Source organism: Neopelma chrysocephalum, unplaced genomic scaffold (assembly GCF_003984885.1).
Source record: "Neopelma chrysocephalum unplaced genomic scaffold, ASM398488v2 Primary Assembly neopelma1_25, whole genome shotgun sequence".
Classification (NCBI taxonomy): Eukaryota; Metazoa; Chordata; class Aves; order Passeriformes; family Pipridae; genus Neopelma; species Neopelma chrysocephalum.
Genome location: NW_020897694.1, coordinates 6090428 through 6117413, shown reverse-complemented (window position 1 = coordinate 6117413; position 26986 = coordinate 6090428). Strand labels below are relative to the sequence as shown.

The following is a 26986-nucleotide window of genomic DNA, read 5'->3' as shown; positions in this document are numbered from 1 at the left end:
CAGATCTCTGACATTTGTACTCCCCGGTGTAACGTACATGTTGCATTATAATTGGTGTTTCTTCATAAGCATACATCAGGATTGGTTGCCCTATAGCAAACTCACGATGATTCAGCATTTGCAGACTCACAGTCACTTGCTCTTGCAGGCTCATGATGACCCTGCAGAAAGTTCAGAATATCCACTTTCGAAGCTCTGTCTTCCTTCCGACAGACCTGCTGTCAACCCCAACAGTCAAGTATTTCTGTTGCTCCTAAATTAGTGAACTCTGGAAAGCCTCATCCTTTTGTGAACGTTTCTGTTACTACTTTTGCTATCTCTCACATGGATCACGCTGAAAGAATTCGCTAGTGGTTCTACACAAAAATCTAAAGTTAAATTTGGTATTTCATTGAAACAGGAAAAAGATTTTAATGGAAACTGATAATCATAGAATCATAGAATATCCTGAATTGGAAGGGACCCAAAAGGATCATTGAAGGCCAGCTCCTGGCTCCGCACAGAACCACCTCAAATCACACCATGTGCCTGAGAGCATTTTCCAAACATTTCTTGAACTTTGTCAGGCTTGGTGCTGTGACCACTTCCTTGGGGAGCCTGTTCCAGTGCTTAACCACCCTGTGGCTGAAGAACCTTTTCCTAATATCCAACCTAAACCTCCCTTGACACAGCTTCGTGCCATTCCCTCAAGTCTTGTCACTCGTCACCAGAGAGATGAGATCAGTACCTGCCCCCCTCCTTCCCCTCATGAGGATATCTTCTTTTATTATTCTTTGCTATGTATTTGTTTGTTTGTTTATTATTATTATGATTATTATTTTTATTATTATTATATCTTGCTTTTTTATGTCTCTCATGATAATATCTTGCTTTCAATTACAAAGTTCCTTAAACCAAGAAGATTCCACAGAAAGAAGAAAAGAAAAGTAAAACTTTAGGGAATATGCAGACAAGAACCTGTGCCCTGTTAAGACTATAAAATCCTTCTTAGCAATTATGAGAGTAATAGATAAATATAAAACTGTAAGCTCCCAGCTCTCCTGCATTAAAATGTCAGAAGGAAGTATCATGAACTTTGAACTGTTGTCTACTTTGATGTGATCAGAGAAAAAAAAGATTAGTTTTACTTCTCTTATCATCAAATTAGTAACTAATTGCATGCAAAGAATGATTTTGTGGAGTTAAGTGTTCTTTATCTGTCATTTAAACATTTAAGTTTGCATCTATTTGAAATTAAGTCATACTCTCAATCTGGTTGTTATATTTCAATTAGAATGATTTCTCGTCCTTTCAGTTACTATTTTTATGTAGACTGTATTACAGAACTACAGCATTTATCCTTTTGTGTTCAATGAAAGCTTGATTTATTGCTCCAGTTTTGGGATTTTGGGGTGTGTGTGTTTTGTTTGGGTTTTTTTTTGGTTGGGGGGGGTTTGGGTTGATTTTGGTTTTTTGATTGTGAAGAGACGTCTGATAGAAAGTTTCCTAAAAGCTTAGGTTCTGACTAGGAAAATGTAAAATTCAGGTACTTGCTTTTTATGGTAGTTTCTGGTGATCTAAATGAGATGCTAGGTTTTACATGCTAAAGGCATGTGGATTAATATATATGCATCAAGTTTTTGGAGTCATATGGTGTTATCTGATCTTAACTTTCATCAAAATACATGGCTAAGCTTTAATACAAGAGTGTAAAAAAATGAAAAAAATATTTAAATGTAATTTATTCTGAAATACAAATGTAGGCAACTAAAAAGAACTGGAAAAATACTGTGGAGAACACATAGTGTCAACTCAAGACCTGTGAAAGCTGCCACCTCTCTATTCTGCTGGGGTTGGATTTGTTGTAAGTCACGTAGCCAAAAAGAGCAAGATGCCTCTGAAATGGTCATCTGCCATCATGAGTTATGTTCCTAATTGCTCTGATAGCAAACAAAAGCCTCTCTGTCTTGATAGTCCCTTTACAAAAAATTAGTTGCAGAAAGAACATCTGTGTTCCAAGCAACACATTTGCTAGGTTTGGGAAGGCACAATGTTAATTTTTCCTTGTCAGTACCTTTTCTTTAAAATTTGGTATAGATTACACTCCTTGATTTTTTTGAGATATGCAAAAGCTATCTGGACACAGTCCTGAGCACCTTGTCTCTAGGTGGCCCTGCTTTAGCAGGGGGGTTGAACTAGATGACATTCAGAGATGCCTTCCAACCTCAGCCACTCTGATTCTGCGATTTAGCAACAATTTCTGCAAGGTAGCAGCTGGATGACCCTAGCTAGCTCTAAAGTTAAAATGAGTTTATCTTATCTTCATAAAATTACATAATCCAGGAGTGGTTGTTCCATGTAGGGAGTCCATTTGCACTGTCCTTAGCTGATACTCAAATGTGTCAGTATGGAACAGTAGTTAAAGTTGAGGGAATTAAGAAACAGCTTCAAGCTCATCATCATTTTCAGAATAATAAAAACAATTTTTGTAATGAGATTGTTTGATAGCTTCTAAAGAATTTATTTATTTTTATGAAAATGAGTATAAATATTGAGTGGTTGTTAAGCAGAAGTTTCTCAGATATGTTTTCTGGCTTCATGCTGTGTCGGTCACAGAAGAGCTGTAGGAAATGCAAAATTTGGAGCCCACCATCTCCTCTGCAGACAGAGGAGGCATTCCTCACAGGCATTCCTCTACACAATTGAAAATGTCCAGGAATGAAAAGTACCGATCCTTTTCGGTTGCAATGGGAACTTCATTACTCTTAGCTAGTGGGAGAACTGATCCTTCCTCTGAGTTGCTACAGATGTGGCCACTGAAGTCATTATAAGTAAAACTAGTCAACTTCAACTCTAATGTTTTCAGTATATAGATCTGCATAACAACATTGCGGTGGCTTACAGAAATAGAAGCTTTTGATGAGTAGACTGCTGTGTAATCTACATCAATAATTTATTGATGGCTTATGAATGGATTTTCTGCTGCTCGGAGCCTCAGTGAATCTGCAGAAGACATGAATTGATTAGTTCTGTTCCAGTGTTCTCTTTCTGTATATCAAGAAAATCTTTTATGAAATTAGTTTATCATCGAAAAAGATAATATGAATCTTCATAAAGTCATATGACAAAAAGAGGGAATGTTTTTTAATGTACGAGGGTTGTTCTCTGTAAGGTCAAAAAAATTAAAACTGCTTATAAATATGATTTGATGCCTCTTCATGAAAATAGAGAATGTAGGAAGTTTTCTTCTTTAGCTTTTAAATGTAACAGGTTTTGCCCCTAAATTAGCCATATTAAGTCTTAGTTCTCCATGAGGTATCTTTTCTTACAAGTTGAAATAACTTGTTTTTCACTTTTCTAGGCAGTGACATATATGCCAAAGCAAATTGGCTTTCTTGTAAATTTGATGTTTCTCACTGTCAGTGGAATACTAACTGCTATAGAAATTCTATTTTTTATCTTACAATCTTACTGTTATTTTAGAAGACATTACACTACCTTCTTTTGTGTGTCCTAATATTACATTTTCTTTCAAAGAATTTGCCTATGATATGGCATCTTCCTGTTAGTTACTATGTTTATTCTAGTGACTGATGCAGGGTTCATTTTAAAAATTACATTTTGTGTTGTGCCTTTTCTGGTTCCCTAATAAGTTACAGTAATCTGATGATCTTTTTTTCAAAAAATTACCCGAATTTGCATATGTTATCCTTTTCAAAATAAGCATAATTTTGCTGTGATCTTTAACAATCAAATTAATAGGAGGTTTGGGGTAAGAAAATGAGCTTATGGTGTCCCTACAAGCAATACTTACTACAAACTGTCCATTAATCTTTATATCTTAATTTTCTTTCCCTCTTTTTTAGCACAGATAATCACTATAAAATCTAATTACATGTTTCTCCTATTGAGATAATTTAAAACTACCCTTTCAGGTTTATTGACTTCAGATTTTTTAAATTCTAATTAAAAAAGTTGTTTCAAAAGGAATAGCTTCCTTTGCCCAAAACATTGATGAATACTAGAATTATAGTGCACCTGTTCTCAGAATTGCATTTGATTGTCTTCTCTTGAAAGAATATAGGACCACATTAAACAATTTAAATGCTAATATAACTCAGCAGGTCTGTTTTTAAAAATTAATGGCACAGAAAAGCTATGTCTGTAGTGGACTTTTGAAGGTAGTGCTCTATAGCTGCACTGGTTTATTTGAGGAATCCATTGAACACAGCAAAGTTGTGCGTGTATGTGTTTTTGTTTGTTGGCAGCCACAAAACAAAAGGCTAGGTAATTTTACCTCATGATTTTGAGTCATGAATGTCTAGAATATTTTCTTTTAATGTTGTATCTTGTAGTGTGTACTTTATTCTTATGTAGCTCAGGTTTGGAAATAAATAATAAGATGACATTTTTATTATGAAGATTTATGTTGTGAAGCACTGAGTGTATTGACTAGCATATAATAGGTGTCTATGGTTTTTCACTCTTGTGTTTTTTCGCCCCTTCTCTTAAACACATTTTCAGTCAATACAGAGTTGCAATGCAAAGCTTCCTAGATTTCATGCCAGTTAATGGTCTCTGTTTCCGGTGTTAGTTTTTCATAAGCTGGGTGACTAGCTCTGCTATTGTCAGATTTCAGGTGTTAGAGACCTAATTCATTTGTCTTTTTGTAGGCATTGAATTCAACTTCAATATCCTGCTGCATGGTTGTTATGGAGAAATAGCTCAGATTAGAAGACCCTGTAGTTTCATTTTCCTCTAAAGCCTAAGTAACAGTTTCTCGCTGTTTGCTCAATGGAACTTATTCCTACACACTATAAGGGGAGCTGTAGGGTGTCATGTTTCTTCATTCATGGATTTTACAACTAGGATGAGTGAATTTCTTATGTTATTGTAATAAATTAAGTGAAAATGTTGCATCTTGTTTTGACAGATGGACCACATATCAGTAATGGTGTAACTTTAGATTTAAGCATATAACATGAATTAAACATATAATTCCCTTTGACCTTTCTTCTGCCACCTGCAGTCATACTGATTAATGAGTACCTTTATACTCTAAATAATTTCTTGAATTTTAAACAAACATATGTCCTGCGGAGAAGCTATAACAGCCTAGCAGGAAAAAAAAGGTGGATTTAATTATCAGTACATACAGATAAGTCAAAAAGGCTTTACAGTGTCATTTTTAACAGAGAAATGAGACAGCTGGTTGGCTTTTCAGACATTTCAGAATTTCATAAACATAGCGGTCAGATCATGCAATAATGCAATGGCTGTATGGTAGGTTGGCTAAAGAAATTAATTTATACATGTCAGAATCAGGCAGATTGGTTCTTTGTGTTAAGATTGCCTACTCTTCATCCGGATAATCCACGAGTGGATTAGCTAACCAATTAACAGCTTCAAATGGCCCTTGGCCTAATTATTTTTCAAATACTCTTTAAAATTAGATCACAGCAGATGGGTATATTCATGTCTGATTGACATGTAATTGAGAGATATATATCTATGTACATTTTTAAATAACAATATGTACATATTTAGATAATAGATACCTCACAGAAATGAAGAACAACAATTATTAGAGTATATATTTTGCATCTCTGATTTTTGCTTTCAACTACCAGAAAGTTTTATTTGGCAAATAAAGACCAAAACCTGAGTTTGGTTTATGTAAACTTGTTACTATCAGCACCAACCCGTAAAACACAAGGTTGCCTTCCACCGATAAGCTCTTACCCTTTCAGCCTCAGCGTGAATATATCCAGAAGCCACGACTGTATTCTTCAGCACTTGTCAAGATGGATTAATTCCAGCGAATGTGGGTGTTTGTGATGTTAGCTGACACTATGTCCTGTATTTGGGCATAAGCCTTCTTGGGGACTCAAATCTTAAATTAAAGCATTGGAATACCTTTTTTGAAGTTGGGTAATAACAGTCTCTGAGGTTGATGGAAATTTCTCCTGCCATATCTCATGGTTCTTCCCCAGAAAGAAGGCATTGCTCTCAAAGAAACAATAACTGTCACAGTAGTATGTTTGAGTAAGTTTACAGAACTCAGAAAAAGCTAGGGTAACTAATGGAGCAGTAGCAAAAAAAAAAAAAAATACAGTGATGTGAGCTAATAAACAAAAAACATGAAAAGAATTCTCAGAAGTCCTAGTACAAATAGTACTGTCAGAGGAGTTGCTGTGTTTTAGTAGTAAACATTTTTTTTTGTGGTGGTGGTGGGGTTTTTTGTTTTTGTTTTTACTGGAGTGAGGATGGCTTCCTTGGTAAAAATAAAAGTACGTTCTTAGGAAAGGCATTAGTGAGCATTTCATATTTTTCTTTTACAATCGTGTAAAGACAAAATCAGTTCAGTCAAGTAAGATGACAATATGTGAGACAGCTTTTCTTGCTTGCTTCTACATTCCTACAGTTTTGCTTCTTTGTGTCAGAACTATTTTCATCAAGGGTGCTAACTGTGATGAAATTAGGAGGTTTAGATATTCATGTCTTTGTTAGAGCCTAGCTAATATTAAGGTGTTAATATTATTAAGAGAACATGAATTACAGCTTTTAGTTCCTTTCCTGTGAGAATTTTGAGTGCCAGACATATTTTACATTTAGGAAACTCTGCTTGTTGTGCTGTTCAAAAATATTTCAGATTTAGCATATTTTTATTTTTCTATATTTCAGTGTCTTCACATAATTTATTACAAAGTGGAAATTTAAGAAAAAAAAACCCTAAAGAGACAAATTATTTTTAGCCATTCTTTACTGTGTTTCAGTTATGTTAGGTTTCTGAAGAACAGAAATTAATGATACCTAATTGTATAGCTTATGATTCTGAAAGGACAATAACATTAATCTATAATAACCCTGGCAAAATCATTCTTATATACATTTCTGAATGTAATAGCCTAAGCAAGTGGAGGAGTTTTGCATTCACTTAAGTCATCAAGACAAAGGAATTAATATTTGGCTTTATATTTAACTTCTATAATACATTGCAAATCCCCTGAAATATTTCCTTAAAATATTACAGCTGAATATCAACAAAATAGAAAACAGATAAAATTATAAAAAAATTTAGAAGCTAGATTTAGGATGTCAACTTGTATTTCATTTTGATACTTTTTGTATTTTTTTCTGATTTACACTACTTTTATAATAGCACTTAAATAAACTGTAAACTCTTGAAGTGTTTATTTTCTGCAAAGATACGGTCAGTTCTGTCTTCTCTGAAGAATGAGATCATCCTAAGGATTTGTGTTGGCTGCTGGTGGTACTAAGTACAAATTAGTATTCCATATCAGGGGATTGTAAGTAATCTCTGCAGAGCCAGAGGATTAACTAGCTCACCAAAAGTAAAATAAACTGGTTTGTGTTACAGTAAAATACCATTTAACATTTCTGTCTTTTCTTGTATCATCACCTGTGACCATCCATACCACCACTAGAGATCTTAATTTCCTGATGTGTTCTGTTTACTTTTTCATGCATTGGCTCTTAAGTGCAAATTTATGATCTCCAAAGCATCCTGTAATGCTTCATCTTCTTTTATATTATTCTTGGCCTATGCTTCCCTCAGATCCTCCATTTTCTCACCTTTCTATTACTTTAAAGAGATCACAGTTCAGGTTTGACAAAACCTTCCCCTTTTTACCTTGTATTAATTCCTCAGAACATTTTTCCATTGGTTATTAGTAACCTATGACTGTGGCTTCATATACTGAAGAGTTTGGTTTACACATTTTAAAATTCTTCTGCATCTGCAACTGTATAGGCTTGAACCAGAAATGTTAACTGATAGTGGAGGTAGGCTGATGCATACAATCTGAGAATTTAGTCCCTAAATAATGTGTGTTCCATAAAGAAAAATCATTGGTTTGTTGGGTTTTTTTGGATGCATTATTGATTTCTCTGCCTAGTGTAGAAATTGGTTAGACTAGCAGGATGACAATAGAAGCTTTATTTTTGTGTCCATGATAGAATTTCTAAGATAATAGATTAATACTACTGCTGATTTTAATGGTTAAAAAATTATGTGTTGCAAGTGAATAAGATATTAATATAACTATTTAGGGCAGTGTTGCTGCTTGTGACAGGCTGCATTTGATGGGCTTAAATGAAGTGAAGGTGCTTCCAGCTTTGTAACCTTTCACCTCCTGGATTAAAGTTCAGATGAAGTAGCTAAACATTAAAAATCTCTCTTCCTGCCCTCTGCTTTATTCCTGTGCATGGAAACTCTGGAATAAATCAATCATGGGTTTAAAGCTAAACAAGAAATTATTAGTTATTAGGGACAGAAATCCTGCTGACAGCAGTTTCAAATAAAGGAAGTGTGCAAGTTATGCTGTCAGTTTAAAACTGTAATTGGAAGCTGGCCACTTAGTGTGCTGCAAACAGTACTGTGTTTGATTTCCTGTACCCAAGAAGCTTATCAGAATATTGTTAGTTTTTTACAAGGTGTTACAAAATTAAAGATAGAACTAAGGTGGATATTTAGAAGAGTGAGTCAGCTAGGCTTAAGCAAACAGTTTTGTTATGCAGCATGGCTGTGAGAAGTAAGAGATTTTGATTGCATCAAATCTCACATACAATACAAAGGTTACTAAGCTTACCTATGGACTAGTATGTGGATCTCAAGCTGTGAGACTCTCCTGATGGGTTTTGTCATGTGATCAGCCCATCATCCTGTTGACACAGACTAAGCCAAATTTTGAAATACAGGAGGAAAGAGTTGGCATAGCCTACTTGCCCTTAGACTAAATTGCGTATCCTCTTGCTTGTGAAACCATGGGAGTCATGGGGACCTTCTGTCATGACCCACTTCTGGATTATTCTCTAGGTCATTGGTCCCTCTGAACCCCGAAGTAAATGGGGTTGGTTGTACAGATCTTGACAAAGATTTTGGCAAGTATTTTGTATAATCAGTAGGGGCTTTCCCTAGGTTATGGACATAATTTATATAGGTGAATCCAGTGCGGTGATGTCTGTTGCTTGACCTTTCTGAATTGGAACTGTTTTCCATTTATCAGTACATTCAGTGGCGGTTGGAATAGATGAAAATAGTGAAGATTAAGAATATTCTCATTACAGATTTTAATTAGCACTGTTTTATGTTTGAAGGTAAAAATAAGTGAGCAATTCAAACGCAAAATGTCAAACAGAAATACTGTGTTATTAAAGTCTCTGTCCCATCTAAGAGCTTATGCTGTGCATGATATAAAATATAGGAAGCCAGTATGGCTTAGATAGAACTAAAAATTGATTTTTAGAATTCCATATGAGTGTGTTTAGTTTGGTTGTTTTGTTTTGGGGGGAATTTTTTGCGTTGTGGTTGTGGTGGTGGTTGTTGTTTGTAGGGGGTTTTTTGTTTGTTTGGGTTGGGTTTGGGGTGGGCTTGTGTCTTTCGGTTATTGGGTTGGGTTGGGTTGGATTTGGGTCTTTTGGGGTTTTGGGAGGGTTTTTTTGCTTGGTGATATGTGGAGAAGAGCAGCTAAAACAGTAATGATTCGTGTTTGGTTCTTCTAGGGAGAATCACCTGTTTGTCATGTACATGACAATTTCAGCATACTTAACTAGAAATAGTAACATCAGTAGTGTGCCTACATACAAAAAATACTTATTCACTTCTCAGTGGTTTTGTTTTGAGGGTTTATGAGAAAGGAGAACTACCATGAAAGTCCTGGCAGAGACAGGGATACTCGCATTTGACCACCAAACTGGCACACCAGTGTTCCCAGTTATTCAAGAATTCTGAAAAAAGAGATAATTTTTCCTCTTAGGGAGTACTCAGTTTTTCATTTACTCATTTTGCATTTTATTGTAACTAAAATTCCTGTGTATTTTTAATTAATACTGTCTGGTTTTCCGCATTTCAGGGATACCACTGTACAAAGCCTTACCCTACAACCTTCTGTTAAAGATGGTCTTATTGTATATGAAGATTCACCACTGGTCAGTAGTAACATTTGGATTTTATATTTAGAAATGTTTTTCATTTCAAATTTAAAATATTCGTGATTTGGTTTTTCATGGCTTATTGAGTGAGCATGGTAGCAAACTTTGCATTAGCTTCTACTTTAGTCACATTTGCCCCACTTGCTGTGCCAAATGTGCTTGAGAAACCCCCCACACAAAATGAGTATGAAAAATAATTTAGTATTAACCTGACACATTCTAACTGATAGAGTGGTATTTTCCTCCTCCTCTTTCATAGCACCTCACACCTACATGCTAAGTTGGGCTCCAAACAGCTGTTGCAGCCATTCTTTAGTTCATTCAGCTGCATGTTGACAGTCTAGATGCAAGCTGGCTTTGCGCTTCTCTGTCAGCACTCCATTCTCAGTCAGGCTTCTCACATCCCTCTCTAGCACAGCCCTTTTTCTCCCTATCCAGAAGAACCAGGACCACCCACCTTTCTTGTCCCATCTACCTCCTCTTCCCTCTACTATGATTTGGTCATAGCTTATCCCTGTTCTGAGTCACTTTCTTGTCTCAGTGTCACTGTGACATCACTGCTGCTGATTGAGAAATCAGTATGCAGCTATTGCAGGTGTTTGGGGGAGGTTGTGATGTTATGATTCTTTTCTAGGTAAAAGCAGTGAAGTTTGGACATATTTTGGTAATCGACGAGGCAGACAAAGCACCAACAAATGTTACCTGTATCTTAAAAACTTTAGTAGAAAGTGGGGAAATGGTTTTGTCAGATGGAAGACGCATTGTTGCCAGTAAGTAGAGAGAAAATGTTTTGATCATTGATCATTTGATCATTTGATCATAGAATGCGACATGTTGCTGGTTTTCAGCAATTACACTGCTAAGTAGAGAGCCAAAACAATCCAGATGGATACATTACTTGTTGCTAAAAGGTTAACAATGAAAGAATTTACAGTCATTTTCTTTACTACTTTTGGAATAACCACGAAGTTTTCTTAAATTAGCATTCTTGTGAATTTTGCTGAAATTAAAATAAAATAAAAAAAAACACCAACAAAAAACCCAAACCCCAACAAAATGTAATTTGACCTCTCTGCTTCTCATTCACCATAAGAAATAAAGATCTAATTGACCAAATTATGATCTTGGTTATGCCTATCTAGTCAGTTGGGGTATAATTTGATCAGATCTAGAATGAAGATATGGATATACCTAAGGTTGAATTGTTAAGGATTAATCTAGTCAAATATTGCAAATGCTTACATTATTTAAATATATCCTGCAGGATGAAAGTATTTTGTAACTTGATGGAATTTAATTCATGTGAATTGCAGGAACTGAATATTTTTCATTATTTTCCAAAGAAAGACCATGTTTGAAATGCCCTCTGGATGTTACTAGACACTGTACTTTATGTAATGAGTTTCATTTTAACAAAATTGGGAATAATGTTTGAGTGTGGCAATCATTCAGCACACATGGCACACCTGAGTTTTGCTTGTCATCATAAACTGTAGGTGGGCTTTTTTAAAAATATCTTGCTAACCAGTCCCAGAGGTAGTAAAAGGATGTGCCACTGGAAACATGCTGTAAGGGAACAATGGAGCCAGTGTGAGTAATTTTGAAGAACCAGGGTCTTCACATGTGTTAAATCACATATCTCTGGCTTCTCGCAGATTTTTGTAGTAACCAGGAGGCATTTCAGTCCTGTCTTCCCAGATCAGATAATGTCAGACATATAAAAACACATTTTATTCACCATTGGCTTCACCATTTCAGTGAAATTAGATATAAAGAGGACAGGTAGTCACCACCCCAAGAACAGTGGATGCATTTTTATGTTTTTTGAATTAAACACTTTGGTTAAATTTTCATGTAACAAACTACCAAACTTTAAAATGAAACCTAGAAAACTTATAGTTGAATGGCAAAAAAAAAGGCTATTGAACCTTTTTTTTTGTAACTATTCTTCTAGTTCTGAGAAGAACAGAATTAGATTAGAAGATTTTTTCTTCTAATTCTAAGAATTCTTCTTCTAATCTAATTATGTTCGTTTATTCAGGATTGCAAAGCTTAAATATGCAATTAATACATTTTATTTCTTTTCCAGATCATGCTCATGTAGAGGGGAGAGAAAATGTAATAGTTATTCATCCTGATTTTAGAATGATAGTTCTGGCAAATAGGCCTGGATTTCCTTTCTTGGGTAATGACTTTTTTGGCACATTAGGTAAGTGATTCATATTAAATTATGATCTTTAATAGAATTGTGTAATAGAATAAGTGTATTAATTAGATTTCACGAAGAGAAGGGGTTCTTATGCATATTGATACTTTGTTTCACATAAGGCACTCAAGGTGAGATTCAGCTTGAAGACTCATGTGAATCTACATATGTTAATAAAAGGGCCCAAACTTGCCCTGAAGTGAATATGTGGTCATCTCTGTTAAAACTATTTTGTTTTTTGGGATCTGAACAAAGATTGCAGATAGATAAGGTTATGGGAAATCTTTGTTAATGAGTGTATATCGTATACAAATATAGCAAAAAAATGAGCTGTAAGCATCTCTCTCAACTGTTCACCATTTTTTTCCCCATATCAAACAAGCCACAGGTCAGGTGCTCTCCTCTTTGGTACAAGAGATGGTAGCTTGATGGATGGTTCTTTTCTCTCCTTCTTCAGCAATAGACGCTAATGTGTTATCACTATGCTGCCTGCTTCTTAATCCTCACTTGGCTCTCCATTCATATGGCCATGTGTGATAGGCCTTAGTAAAATACATATATTTGACAAGATATTGAATTCATCCTAGTTTCAGGAAAGGCCATCCAAATTTCACATCAAACAGCGTATCAACAGCAGCCTTATTTTGAAAAGTTCCTGGGAGGTCCTAGAAATCCTGTGTATTGGCAAAAGTTCCCTAGAGCTTCATCTCACAGCGAAAGCAAGAATTTACATTGCATAAGGGCAAGGGATGAAGAACCATTGACCTGTATAGTCCAGTGTTACTATAAGTGGGCCTCTGGCAACGTTTTGGCAATGTTACATGACAGCTATGAATACCCCTCCAGATTCCGCTGATTGTATTATCTGTGTTACTTTGGCCATTTATGTGCAGGCACCTTAATTTGTGGGTTTTTTCTGGTTAACTTTGGCCATAGTGCTTATTCTGTAGGAAATTAAAACATACTCTAAAAAGCAAGTGCAATCTTAAAAAAGCAAGTGCAAACTAAATTCCATGTTACATAGTAGTTCTTTGTGTGATTCCCACTGAATGGGCATTCCATGTCTGAAAGTCATTGGCTCTGAATTTCAACCAGCTATCTTGCCCCAAGATGATTTAGTGTTGCATATTTCTTTTTCATGACCTAATTTCCTTCCTTACATGGACCCTTTCAACAGAACAGATCATGCCAATGTTACTGCTTTTGAACCACATGGCAGAGACTTGGTTAAGATTTTGGGATTCTTCATTAATTTTGTTTTTCAAGCTTAGGGTCTCTAATGCTTTTAATCCAAGTCCTTTTTCAGCAGGATCTGATCTTGTTTCTGCAAAAGGCTCTCTAAGAATAAACTCAATTTTATAGATTATGTGTTTGGGATCAACATAATGCAAATATATAGAAAGAACATTTTGCCAAATGTCTTACTATACTTCAAGACAGGCAGGGAGAAGGGATAAATCCAGTGTTTCCTCGAGACTTCTTAACTGGGTTTGCATTAGGACCTTTCTGCATTTCAAGATTTCCCTGCATCCTGTGGTGTTTTGAAAGGGTTTGCAAATTGGTTCCATTCAACCAGTTATGTTTTCTTTAAAACTTTTTCCTTTTTTTCTGAATTAATTTGGCTTGTGTTTCTTCTTGAAGTTAATTTCTCCCTCGTGGTTGGCTTTGTTGAAATGACAGGAGAGATCTTCTTGTTTCCAGAAACCTCAGGGTTCTTCACATTTTCAGAATAGTTTTTCCCTTATTAAGTTTTAAAAAGCTAGTACTCACCATTCTTTTGAGTCATTGCTTTTTTATTAAAGCTGCAATATTAAACTTAAAGGGGCTGTTGTGATGCTATCTCTTTATAGATTACTTAACTTTGCGCTTTTTTTCTTTTTAGGGGACATTTTTAGTTGCCATGCTGTTGATAATCCCAAACCACAGTCTGAAATGGCTATGCTAAAACAATATGGTCCTGATGTTCCAGAGCCGATTCTTCAGAAACTGGTAGCTGCTTTTGGAGAACTCAGGAGCTTAGCTGACCAAGGAATTATTAACTATCCCTATTCAACTAGAGAAGTTGTGAATATTGTAAAACATTTACAGGTACAGTACATCAGATTTAATTGAAAAACTGAGTTCATCACTGTTAATTTTTTAATGCTTGAAGGTTTTAGAAAAAGATGCCATTATTGTTAATGCATTTTTATTTAATTCTTATGAGAAGTTTTACATTTGGAAGGAAGCATCCTATTTAGATGTTCAGATAGTCTGAGGGTAAGGATTACAGATACATATGGGCAGATTTTTTTTATGCATGTTTATTTATAGATATTAAAAAAAAACCACGAGAGTCTTCTTTTTTGCTGTGTGAGAAAATATCACATTCATACTGTGAATACAGTGTGCCATGTTCATACTGGCCCTCACTATAAAAGTCCATATTTAACATACAATCCTTCAGGGACAGTGCAACTGTTCACTTTATGCTGCTATAAAATTTGTGGGTTTAATCCTTTCCTGTGAAAAAACAAGTTCGTGCTGCATAACAGTAGTACGTCACTGGTGAACTCTTTCTAAGGAAAATATTAGATGGATAACAGCTTAACAAGGAGGTACATAGGATCCACAATTACTTCTTACACACGTTTAACTGTAAAATCATGAATTTAGAGATGATTTGGTGTTTTAAGTGTTACAGTAAAGTCTGACTTTATAAATTGAAAGATGTTTTTTGCCTGAAGTATTTGAAATATAAAGTGTCTTAATGCTCTTTGAAATGGCAGTGCTTTTATTTTGTTCTGTTTATAATCATGAAATTGGTAATTTGATAATTTATAGACTGTTTCTTCTATTATTGAATCCTAGATTTTAAAAAATTAGTGAAAATTAATGTCATTAATACAATTAGAATACAATTTCTTACAAATTTTGACCTACTGTTCCTACGTTTAACGTTATATATAGTATAGCAGGGTTGCATGGCAGTTTTGGGTTTGTGCTCATGAACTTATTCACAAACATTCTTTCATATACACAGACATTTAGATCCTGCATGTTGGAATTAATACTTATAAAAATCTTCAGTTCATCTAGATTTCTGGGGAGTATAGATTTTTGTGCTCTGTGGTCTCTAGAGCGCAAGAAGGTCTCGAGACAAAATTGGTGCTACTATGATATTAATAATATAAAGAAAAAATAATGCTTTATAACTTTGTACTAAGGGTTAATAAGATTCAGACCTAAAAGCTGAGGAATCCATCCAAATAAACACATCAGCAAATTAGTCTGTTGGGATCCATTACCAACTGATAGATATTTGTTTACCAAGCTGATAGAACATGTACATGCAGATCTCTAAACACAGTGTTACATTTAAAATGGCTGTGGAAAAATTACAGACTTGAGTAACAGTTGCTGTGCTGCTGAAAAGCTGATGTTTTTAGGTTTTTTTTTAAATGAACACCTTCCTGTCTTCATACCCTTTTTCTGTTCCTACCTTTCTTCCTAGCTTCTTTCCTTCATCATCTGTCTCCAAGTAATCTGAAGTTGTACTGTCTTCTGTTACTAACTGGTGCAGAAACACAGGACTTAATTCTTGTTTTATTTGAGTGTGAATAGCATCTAATTGAAGATCGAAAGAGCTGCATTGGTAATTGTCTTAAGGGCATTTAACTCTCTGCTTCTGTCTCCTTCACTTAATCAGTTAGTACAGTCACATCAACCTGGGCATTGGGCTCAGATCAGCAGGGAAGTTTCCCATCTGCTAATCTTTCACTTCTTTCAAAGTGAAAATATCCAAATAAATCTCCAACATACAGCTTTGATTTCTTCTGTAATGTTTGTTTTCAAAATCCCAGTCTCTTTGAAAGGATGTAACATTTTGTTTACTCTAACTTGTTTTTCAATCTGAATAAATAAAAAGACTGGGAGGAGCCAAATGTAAACAATGAATAAAAACATAATGGTTATTCCAAAGTAAGAAACTTTTAGGTCTTCAGGTAGAGAAGAAAGAGGAAGGAGGGAAATGAGTCAATAAAATTGCTGGTTCTTAGGAAGGAAGGAGGGAAGTTAGTCATGTTGTTAAACAATTTCCCTTACAGCGGTTCCACAGCCCCATTTTCTTTATACTATTGTGTTGATTTCTTTCACATAATTTTAGAATTTTTTGCTTCTGTATAAAAAAGGTTGAATGTTGTGGAGAAAAAAATTGCTTTTGATTACTGCTACCTGAGAGCATATCTGAGCATCGGGACTAGTCAGTTAAAAATATTTTGATTACTATGGTATCAGCATATTATTAAACTAATCTCTACACTCCGATTAATTGTGGTCCTCAGCATATAGGATTGATTCTAGAGTGCAATTACAAGATTATCTTCCCATAAAGATTAGCAAGTAGAGGACATGTGGTAATTTACTTGGAGTTTAGACACTGTGTTCAGAGCTAGGTTGCCTCTATATTAACTTTTCTTAGGGAAAGGTTTTTTTGGTGAAGGTCAAGACACCAAACTATTTTGAAGACACGAAACTGCAGGAATAGGGAAAATTGTCTGATGTAGGTACCTAACTTGGTTGCTGCAACTTTTTCTCCCCACATACTATACAGGGAATTTGGGTCTTGAAGCTCTAGATGGCAGGTGACCTGAATATAACCTTTTTGTCTTGTTTGCCTCCAGTTTTCAGACTGTGTCAAATGTCAGAAGTGTTTATATTAATAGTGGCTTATGGGCAAGCTAAGAAGCTCTGTTCTTGCTCTGCTGGATTACCATATGCTGCCTGTAACTACCAGCGTGTGCTATGACTGCCTCTCTGCAATCTAATATGCTATTTTTCATGAGGCCTTGGCAGATGTTAATCAGGAAACCCACATTAGCCCAGATAAAATGGCAATAGCTTTTTTACTAACTCTTTTTTAGTTTGGGAAAGCTGAGACTTTTCTGATAGGCCTTCTTTCTTATTTGTATCTGAGATTGTTTTCTAATAGTAAGCACTAGTATAACAGTTTTCAAGCAGTAAATGTCTAAGAAACCTTCTGGACCTGAAATCTACTAATCATCAGGCTTTTAGGCCTGTTCAGTAAGCTTTTGTGGTAAAATAGGACTTTTTTTTTATGTTAAGCCTAATCTCAAAAGAAAACTAGGCTTATCAAATCACGGTTTGTATTCATTTCTCACCTTGCTGCCAAACGCATCAGTAATAACTTCTTACCCTTTTAGCCAACCACAGTGAATCTCAGTTACCACTTTTCAAAGGTAATTAGGTTTCTACTGATTTAATCAAAATCAGTGGCTATGTGACAGAGGGACAAGTTGAAATTAGTGTCTCTGTGAGTGGAAAGACAGGGAGAGAATTCAGCTCCTTGCTTGTCAGTAAATGATGCCCACTAAAGACATGAGCGCTGATTAACCTGTGGCTCAGGAAAGCCATACACATGATGCTTCTGCCCTGCTGACAGGACAACTGAGGAGGCACAGAGAGAGCTGGCAACATTCAGTGAAAGGGCATCAGGGCTGCAGGAGGAAACCAAGAGCACAGAGGAATGAGCAGGTAGGGAGAGATCTGTTAAAATGTGCAGGGTGGACCTTTGAGGTGGTGCTGGCCAGATGGAAAATATACAGGCATCTGAAGGCACTAGAATATGTAGGGAAGTGAGTGATAGTCAGAACACAAGGTGGAAGTCTAAAACAAAAAATCTGAACTCATTGCAGACTCAATACGAGATTTATTTATGACTTTGTTTTCAGGGCAGTGAGTATACCATATTCTAATTAAGATTCTCTATTTGTACTAAAAAACTACTATTTTGCTCATAGACTTTAAGCAGACTATAACAATACATCTACTCAAGGAATGTTAGATCCATAAAAACATGGATTTTTTTACCAAGCCAAATTCTGTATCAAATAAAGCAAAAAATATATAAATAAAAATATAAAATTGTTACAAACAAAACCTATGTTACTTACTATTTTAAGGAATAGCCAAGAATCTAAGCTGTGAAAATACTCTGAGGTGCACACAGAGGTGTAAGGGGAAGAATCAATGAATGAGAACCAGACAGGCTGATGAGAGATCAATATTTTCTCTAGTAATCTCATTCTAAAAATCAATAGAAACCAAATGATTTTTTTTATTTTTGTTCAACTGAAACCTCAAACATTCAATCTCTTTCATTTCTTTTATCTTTTTCTTTTTTTTCCCTTTAAGTAAACGGTCATTTCCTTTCTTCAGTAAGCAATTTTCCAAGCAGTTATTAAAAAGTGATTGGATTTGTTCTGATTGAAATGAGAGACTTGTGATTTTTTTTTTTAATAACTGAAGTAGAGGACCTTTTGACAAGTGACTTGTGTTCGAAACAGGTTTTATTGGCAGCAGTGATCAGTTGTACCTCAGGAAATTTTTCATGGTGTCCAAGAGGTATGGAACTATTGAGGCAATTCATTGCAGAGAAGGGTATCGATGTCAGAAGTTATGCAATGATTCAGCAAACCATGGAAATACTTGGAGACTACTAGTGAAAACCAGATATTATTTGAAGCACTTGACCAAGGTTTCTGCAGTATCTAGTGCAGGACAGGTGAAAGAGCAGATCATGAGTGAATAAGATATCTTGGTGCCAGTTTGTTGGTTGTGCTTTGCAGTGAGAAGGGGATAACAGAGAAAATGCACTGTTCATCATGTACCTAAGGAAAGAATCTAGAATCATAGAATCGACCGGGTTGGAAAAGACCTCTGAGATCATCAAATCCAACCCTTGATCCAACACCTCTGTCGTTACTAGACCATGGCACTAAGTGCCACATCCAGTCTCATCTTAAAAACCTCCAGGGACGGTGAATCCACCACCTCCCTGGGCAGCCCATTCCAATGTCTGATTACTCTCTCTGTAAAGAATTTCTTCCTAATATCCAACCTAAACCTCCCCTGGCAGAGCTTAAGACCATGCCCTCTTGTCCTGATGCTGGTTGCCAGGGAGAAGAGACAAACCCCCACCTGGCTACGACCTCCTTTCAGGGAGTTGTAGAGAGTGATGAGGTCTCCCCTGAGCCTCTTCTTCTCCAGGCTAAACAACCCCAGCTCCCTCAGCCTTTCCTCACAGGACTTGTGCTTGAGAGTTTGATTATATGGAGTATGCACAATTGTGGACACGTTTTGCTCTTCTTATTAAAAAGAAACCACACTTGAAAACAGACTGAAATAAAGTCCTGCATACGGAGTACTAAGTAGCTTTACGCGTTTATGAACCTTACCATCATGTACCTTTTTATAAGTTGGTGGGCTTTTCTTTTTCGGTATGTTTGACTCCAAGGTGCAATTTTCATTATAGAAGTTAGTACTTTGGCTATTAAACATTGTCACAAACTTAAGTTAGAATAGCAGTTGGGAGAAATTTTGGGTTTAGTACCTGTTTAATTCAGTATGGAATGGACATTGTAACAAGGATGGCATAGGCTGTAGGACATCTTATTATCCCACAATAACTTGTATTTTGCAAGACTGTGATAATGCAGAACCTCATGGAGAGGTTTAAAAAGCAGGACATAGTTTAGCATACTTTTATACCAACACTAGTACTAAAATATTCTGTGCCATGTATACCACAGATTAAAAAAGGTTTGTACAAGCCTATTTTAGCATTGGTATTCCAGTCTATCACAGTAACTAGCTAAATTTAGTATTGCTTGTGTCACAGGTATTTTATTACAGAGATTAGATATTTATTAAGTTGGGAAAAATATTAAACTCCTTACTAAGGCTGATATTTGATTAATAGTACAGGTCAAAACACTTAGGAAAATTTTCTGCTTTCTTCTGTTTTAGTTTTTAAGCAAGACTCAAATATCTTTATTTTTAATACATTTATAAACTTCTCTGACACTTACATGAAGTCTATTTTTCAAATTCTTTGTACTAGCCTAGTTCACTAGTGGGGAATAAGACTTCAACTCCCTAAAATACTTCTTCACAAATTTATCTTCATTACTGTAAAAGAGATATACTGAGATTGAAGCATCCAGGTCCTGGTCTGAAATATCTAGTATTTGAATGAAATGCATATGAAGAAAAAATTAAAAGTTTTTAAATAAAAAGGTTCTCACCCCCATCTCTTGCCAAAAAAACAAAGGTAAAATAAAACTCTTAAGCAGCAAGGTTCTGGGATATATAGCAATTTGGTGATTATTTTTTAAAATGCTTTTTATTTGGTTTGCTCTATTTACATCAGTGGTGGGCTGACCCGTGGCCAGGTGTCACCAAAGCCACTCTGTCACTCCCTTCCTCTGCTGGGCAGGGAAGAGAAAATATAATGAAAGGCTCATGGATAAGGACCAATTACTGTAGTGAGCAAAACAGACTCAACTTGGGGAAATTAGTTTATTACCGATCAAATCAGAGTAGGGCAATGAGAATTAAACCCAAATCTTAGAACACCTTCACTCCACCCCTCCCTTCCTCCCAAGCTCAGCTTCACTCCTGACTTTCTCTACCTCCTCCCCTCTAGCAGCACAGGAGGACAGGGAGCTGTGGTCTATTCATCACACATTGTCTCTACTACTGCTTCCTCCTCAGAGGGAGGATTCCTCACACTCTTTCCCTGCTCCATCATGAGGTCCCTCCTACAGGAGACAGACCTCCACAAACTTCTCCAGTGTGAGTCCTTTCCATAGGCTGCAGTTCTGCATTAACTGCTCCAGTGTGTGCCTTCCACAGGATCCTAAGTCCTGCCAGCCAACCTGCTCCAATGTGGGCTTCCCACAGGGTCACAGCCTCCTTTGGGCATATACCTGCTGCAGCTTGGGATCCTCCACCTCAGTTTCTTTGTTAATCAGTGGCATAAGTTTCTTTGAGTGGTTCTTAATTTCTCTTATTTCTCTTATTTTAACTTATAGAATCATAGAATAGTTTGGGTTAAAAGGTAACTAGTTCCAACCCCCCTGCTGTGGGCAGGGAACCTTCCACTAGACTAGGTTGCTCAAAATTCTATCCATCCTGGCCTAGAATGCTTCCAAGGATTGGGACATCCACAGCTTCTCTGGGCAGCTTGTTTCTAGTGCCTCACCATCCTCATAGTAAAGAATTTCTTCCTAATACCTCACCTAAATTTGCATTCTTTCAGTTTAAACTCATTCCCCTTTGTCCTATCACTACATGCCCTTGTCAAAAGTCCCTCTCCAGCTCTCTTGTAACCCCTTAGGTGCTGGAAGGCTGCCTAAACATCTCCTCAGGGTTTTTTCTTCTCCAGTCTGAACAACTCTCAGCCGGTCCTCATAGGAGAGGTATGCCAGCCCTCTGATCATCTTCATGGCCCTCCTCTGGACTCACTCCAGCACTTCCTGTGCTGGGGACTCCAGGGCTGGGTGCGGTACTCCAGGTGGGGTCTTGTGAGACCAGAGTAGAGGGGCAGAATCCCCTCCCTCTACCTGCTGGTCACGCTGCTTTTGATCTAGCCCAGGGTACAAATGACTTTCTGCGCTGCGAGCATACAATGTCAGGTCATGTCCATCTTCTCGTCCACTGGTACCTCCAAGTCCTTCTTGGCAGGGCTGCTCTCAATCTTTTCACTCTCCAGCTTGTATTTATAGCAGCGGTTGCCCCAACCAAGGTGCAACACTGTGCTCATGGCCTTGTTGAACTTCATGTGATTCCCACGGCCCCACTTCTCAAGCCTGTCCAGGTCCCTCTGCACTTGGTCCCACTATGTCATTGATGAAGATATTAAACAGTACTGGTCCCAGTACAACCCCCAAGGGACACCACTTGTCACCCATCTCCATCAGGACCTTGAACCGTTGACCACTGCCCTCAGGATGCAACCATCCAACCAATTCTTCATGCAAAATCATCAGTCCAATACAGTAACAAAACTTCCATTGTTGGAGAAATTGATCAAAATTTGATAAACGTTTGGGATTTTTTTAATGTACATGGCACATTCCAACTAGTATTTTTCATTGAGAAAAAAAACTTTGTGAATCCCAAGTGAATTTCTGTTTCTACAAAAATCCATCATGACGTAAAGTATTTTTTGGCAAGCAAGCAGTGTATCATCTGTTTTTCTATATTCAACAATAGAGTGAGGATTCCTAAATGTATGGCTGAATTATACAAATATATGTACTTGTGTCCGATCTTCATTGTTTACAGAAAGTAAATTGAAAAAATACAGGCTGCTTTTAACTATATTTTTATATGATTACAGCATCTTGTAATGTGTATAATGAAAACAATTCACTATTAATGATCTTGACTATTAAATAATTGTCACATGCTTGTTGTTTAATTCAACAATTTTTAATTCAGAAATTATGTGCCTTCTTTATTTTGGAAACTAAAAGCATAGATTACTTAAGCATTTTTCTGTCGAGAAAAGTTACTGTTACAACTATTCATCTTAGAAGTATGTAATGATATGCTGTAACTTAATAGATAGTCACAGAAAGATATTCAGGGGTCTTTGTTTCTTCACAGAAATTTCCAGCTGAAGGACTCGCAAATGTTGTTCGAAACGTGTTTGACTTTGACTCCTACAACAATGAAATGTGTGAAATTTTGTACAACACTTTGCACAAACATGGGATACCTATTGGAGCAAAACCAACCAATGTACAGCTGGCCAAGGAGTAAGAATAACATAAAATATATGTTAAGAAGACATATTTCTCATGATCACTTTTTATAGTGTGTTATCTTGCTGCTAACTGATTTAAAAACAACCTGGAATGCTTGGAAGTCAATCCTCCACTGGTTCAAATTTATAATCTTCCAAATAAGCTACAACAATATAAATTACTTCATAATAGAGTATTTGCTTATTATTACAATTAATCTTTAATGTCCATGTACATATTGATAGCTTGTAAGGTAAACAGTTACATCTTAATAAAGGGAAATACTTGTTTCTTCTCTTGTGTTTTTAATTGAATCGCAACACACTTCTGTCCTGTTATTTATCATCTAAATCTGTAGAAACAAAAGTTGTCTTCAGTGGTAGTTGGGTTTTGTCTTTGATGCTCGCAAAAGGCTCTACGAAAATATTTCTGCCGAATGGGGCAATTCATGTAGGGTCTAAGAGCCATTTTTGTATGTGTCTGTAAATCACTATTATTCTTGAATTATATTACCAGTTGACATATTACACCATATACTTTTTTCCAGAGGTTAGAATCAAAATAGCTAAATTACGTATTAATGCCCTCTACCCTTCAAGCCCCACCCCATTCCTGAAGGGACCTTACCAGAAGGCTGGAGAGGGGCTTTTGACAAGGGCATGTAGTGACAGGACAAGGGGGAATGACTTTAAACTGAAAGAGGACAGGTTTAGATTAGGTATTGGGAAGAAATTGTTTACTATGAGGGTGGTGAGGCACTGACACAAGTTGCCCAGAGAAGCTGTGGATGCCCCGTCCCTGGAAGTGTCCAAGACCAGGTTGGATGGAATTTTGAGCAACCTAGTCTAGTGTAAGGTGTTCCTGCCCACAGCAGAGGGATTGGAACTAGATGATCTTTAAGGTCCCTTCCAACCCAAATCATTCTATGATCCTGTGATTCTATGAAACAAATATAATTAATTCTTCTAAAATTCACAGGAAACAAGCTTAAGTACATCATATTGAAAAGCAATTGGAAAACTTACTCTGTCTTGAACTTTAATACATAAATTATTTTTGAAGAAACAAATATTTCCCTTTCATGTAGAAAGCTTTATGGATATATAGAAAATTGAGTTTGCCATGTGACACATACATTTTATATTTGCTAAGGAGGGACTGATTTAAATGGCATGATGTCTTGATGTTTACTCCAGTGTGGGTGACCATGCACTGGAACAAATTGCCCAGAGAGGTTATAGAGTCTCCCTCACTGGAAATATTCAAGAACCATCTGGATACTATCCTGTACCATGTGCTCTAGAATGACCCTGCTTGAGCAAGGAGGTTGTACCAGATAATCTGCTGTGGTCATTTCCAACCTTACCCATTCTATGACATTAAGTGTCCATGTGAATGTAGGTTTCTCCTGCTGGAGTACTACTGTTATCATATCTAACATCCTACATATAACTATTCAAAAAGATTGGCAGTGTAGTGCCTGTGGTGTACCTTTTAATTTTGTTGACAGGATTATTACATGCCTAGGAAACCAACAACTACAATTTCTGCCGAATTGACAGTACACACTTGAAACTTGCCATAGTTTCTTTGCTAAAAGTCTCTTGGTAACTTCTCTTTTAAAGAATTATGATGTTTGCTATAGTTTTTGAGAAATTTGCTCTTTGTATAATTTTTTAGAAGTCTTAGATGTGGGAGAGGACTCTTTGGTAATGAGAAGATCAGAGGTTTAGGAAGCATAAGAGAAAGACTGCTGTAATTGGGGACAGCTCAGTCTAGAAGTGATAAAATAGAAGAATGCACTAATTATATTGATGCAATTATATTGAATTAAAGATAATCACCTGATTGTTTTTAATTCATCACTGAGGTTTTATAGGACAGGTTACGCCAAGGATGAAGGACTTACAAGAACCCTACAAGATGCCTATCAACTTCATTTGACTGGCAGCTATGAGCACATTCTTTGTACACTGATACCCAAGGGGAGGAGAAACTACAGAAGTGGTTCACACACAGTTGATAAGCAACATTTTCTTAGATCTCACCATCTGGGCTGACCACCTGGCTCTCATGATCCAGAAATATGGGTCTCAGTCCCTCACTACTGCTGGAATTTGAGGTTATCCTACTGCTCCATTGCAGGACAGCCTTGCTGTTGATCATGAGATTTAACCCTATGTAGCTTGTAAGCCGCAGGTAGATCACCTTGAATTACAGACATATCTTTCAGGAATGGTTTCAGCACAGTTGATTCTGCCTTGGGGTAAAAGAACATTGAGATAATCTCTTCAAATCTACTCCAGTCCGTAATTGCAAGCTCCCGTGATGGACACATTGAGGTAATTTGGTATATGGTGTTTGGACCACTGCAGAAAAGGTACTAGAGTACTGACTTCCTCCCTAATGTTTTCCATGAATCTGAGAGGAGGATAATGGTGCTTATGTGGTCCATCCCACTACCTTAAGGAAACCTTATACCTTTTTTTCATGATTCATGCCTGACGACCTTCAGAGATGGAGTTCTATAACCTCCCAAAGCAAGTCAGTCTTGTTGCTAAATATCCATGCCATTAGAAAGTCACCTCTCAATCTTTCCTCTTTTTTAAGGCCATTGGTTGATTTTATTTTTCTTTTATGCTCCTTCTCTTCACTTGATTTGTGTCTATCTTTAAGCATTGTGTGTGAAACTGGGCGAGTTCGTTTCTACTGGAACCAAGTACAGTACAAGAGTATAGAATGTAGATGTATAGAGATGTATTTCATGCCACGGTTCCTTTTAAAAAGCTCAGTATGTTTGCATTTCTTTCAATGTTTAACTCATCTTTGGTTTTCTAAACATAAACCTCCACATCCTTTCTGCAGAACCCTCCATGGCTCTTATCCCGTCGTCACTTTATGTAATCAACTTCCTTCATGCTTACATTTTTCTTACTGTCTTGTATTTTTTCAAGTTAGTTCTCTGACTTGTCAAGATCACTTTCTGTTTTAAGCTCATTTTTCTACCTGCTTCTAGGCTTTCACAAGTTGACAGTCTGAAGGTTTACCAGGTATGATTTCTACATTGCTGTGAGCAAAAACAGCATACCCCCACAGATCACTTCTATGCTCCTGTCTTAATTTTCTAGACTTCTAAGACTTACTAGTTATCATAATAAATTGCTCAGGGTTTCTACTAAGTAGCATGAACACTGGGATAGTAGTCCAAACCAATTCTGCTCAAGGATGTTAGTCAAACCTACAGCAAAATCATTGTATAAGAATACAAAGTTTTGCATTATAGAAGCATTTCCGGGAGATTCTAGGACAGGAAAATCATTACAGTGAAATGCTCAGTCCTTTATACAGGTATCTTCTGGTATGTCTTGTATCAAATGATTTGGGAATCTTTATTTTAATAAGCTTTGGAGAAGCCTGTCATGTACTACTTAATATAAAACTTGTATAAATCAGAATTATTTAAATTGCTACTGAAACATAACTGCTGTAAATACAGGAAAGAAGCCATGAGACACACTGGCAATGCACTATAATACAGGGTCTCAACAGAAGAAACTTTAGGGTTGTATCCAGCTGAAATTACAAGGGAAATTGAACAGACGCTAGCAGTGAGTCTTATGGGAATTTTAGATAAAACTTTGGAATTAATATACCTAATCTTGGATGGAAAGATTAGATGGTGTCTAATGACCATATAGAAAATAATTCTTGCAGTAGTTCTATTTTGAAACATAAATTAATTTGTAGATACTGATTTGTTTATTTACAAAATTAGTATCATATATTAGACCTCTAAAGCAATGCTTTACTTGCACTTTTTGTTTTCTTCAGTTGTCATTTTTTCCCAGATAGGGACCTGGGAGTTTGGATTGACAGGAAGCTGAACACGAGCCAGCAGTGTGCCCAGGTGGCCAAGAAGGCCAATGGCATCCTGGCCTGGATCAGGAACAGTGTGGCCAACAGGTCCAGGGAAGTGATTCTTCCCCTGTACTCAGTGCTGGTGAGGGCACACCTGGAGTACTGTGTCCAGTTCTGGGGCCCTCAGTTCAGGAAGGATATTGAGGTGCTGGAGCAGGTCCAGAGAAGAGCAACGAGGCTGGTGAAGGAACTCGAGCACAAGTCCTATGAGGAGAGGCTGAGGGAGCTGGGGTGGTTTAACCTGGAGAAGAAGAGGCTCAGGGGAGACCTCATCACTCTCTACAACTCCCTGAAAGGAGGTCGTAGCCAGGTGGGGGTTTGTCTCTTCTCCCTGGCA

At 36.7% G+C, this 26986-nt stretch overlaps 1 protein-coding gene across 1 annotated transcript in view; it reads left to right on the top strand.

Annotated features, from left to right (window-relative positions):
* Positions 1-26986, top strand: part of VWA8 (von Willebrand factor A domain containing 8) — a 186340-nt gene that overhangs the window by 94899 nt on the left and 64455 nt on the right. The window contains exons 22-26 of the mRNA XM_027674295.1: positions 9855-9930; positions 10568-10703; positions 12023-12142; positions 14022-14227; positions 22592-22743. Of these exons, the coding sequence (XP_027530096.1) occupies positions 9855-9930; positions 10568-10703; positions 12023-12142; positions 14022-14227; positions 22592-22743 (690 nt within the window). The remainder of the gene's footprint in view (positions 1-9854; positions 9931-10567; positions 10704-12022; positions 12143-14021; positions 14228-22591; positions 22744-26986) is intronic.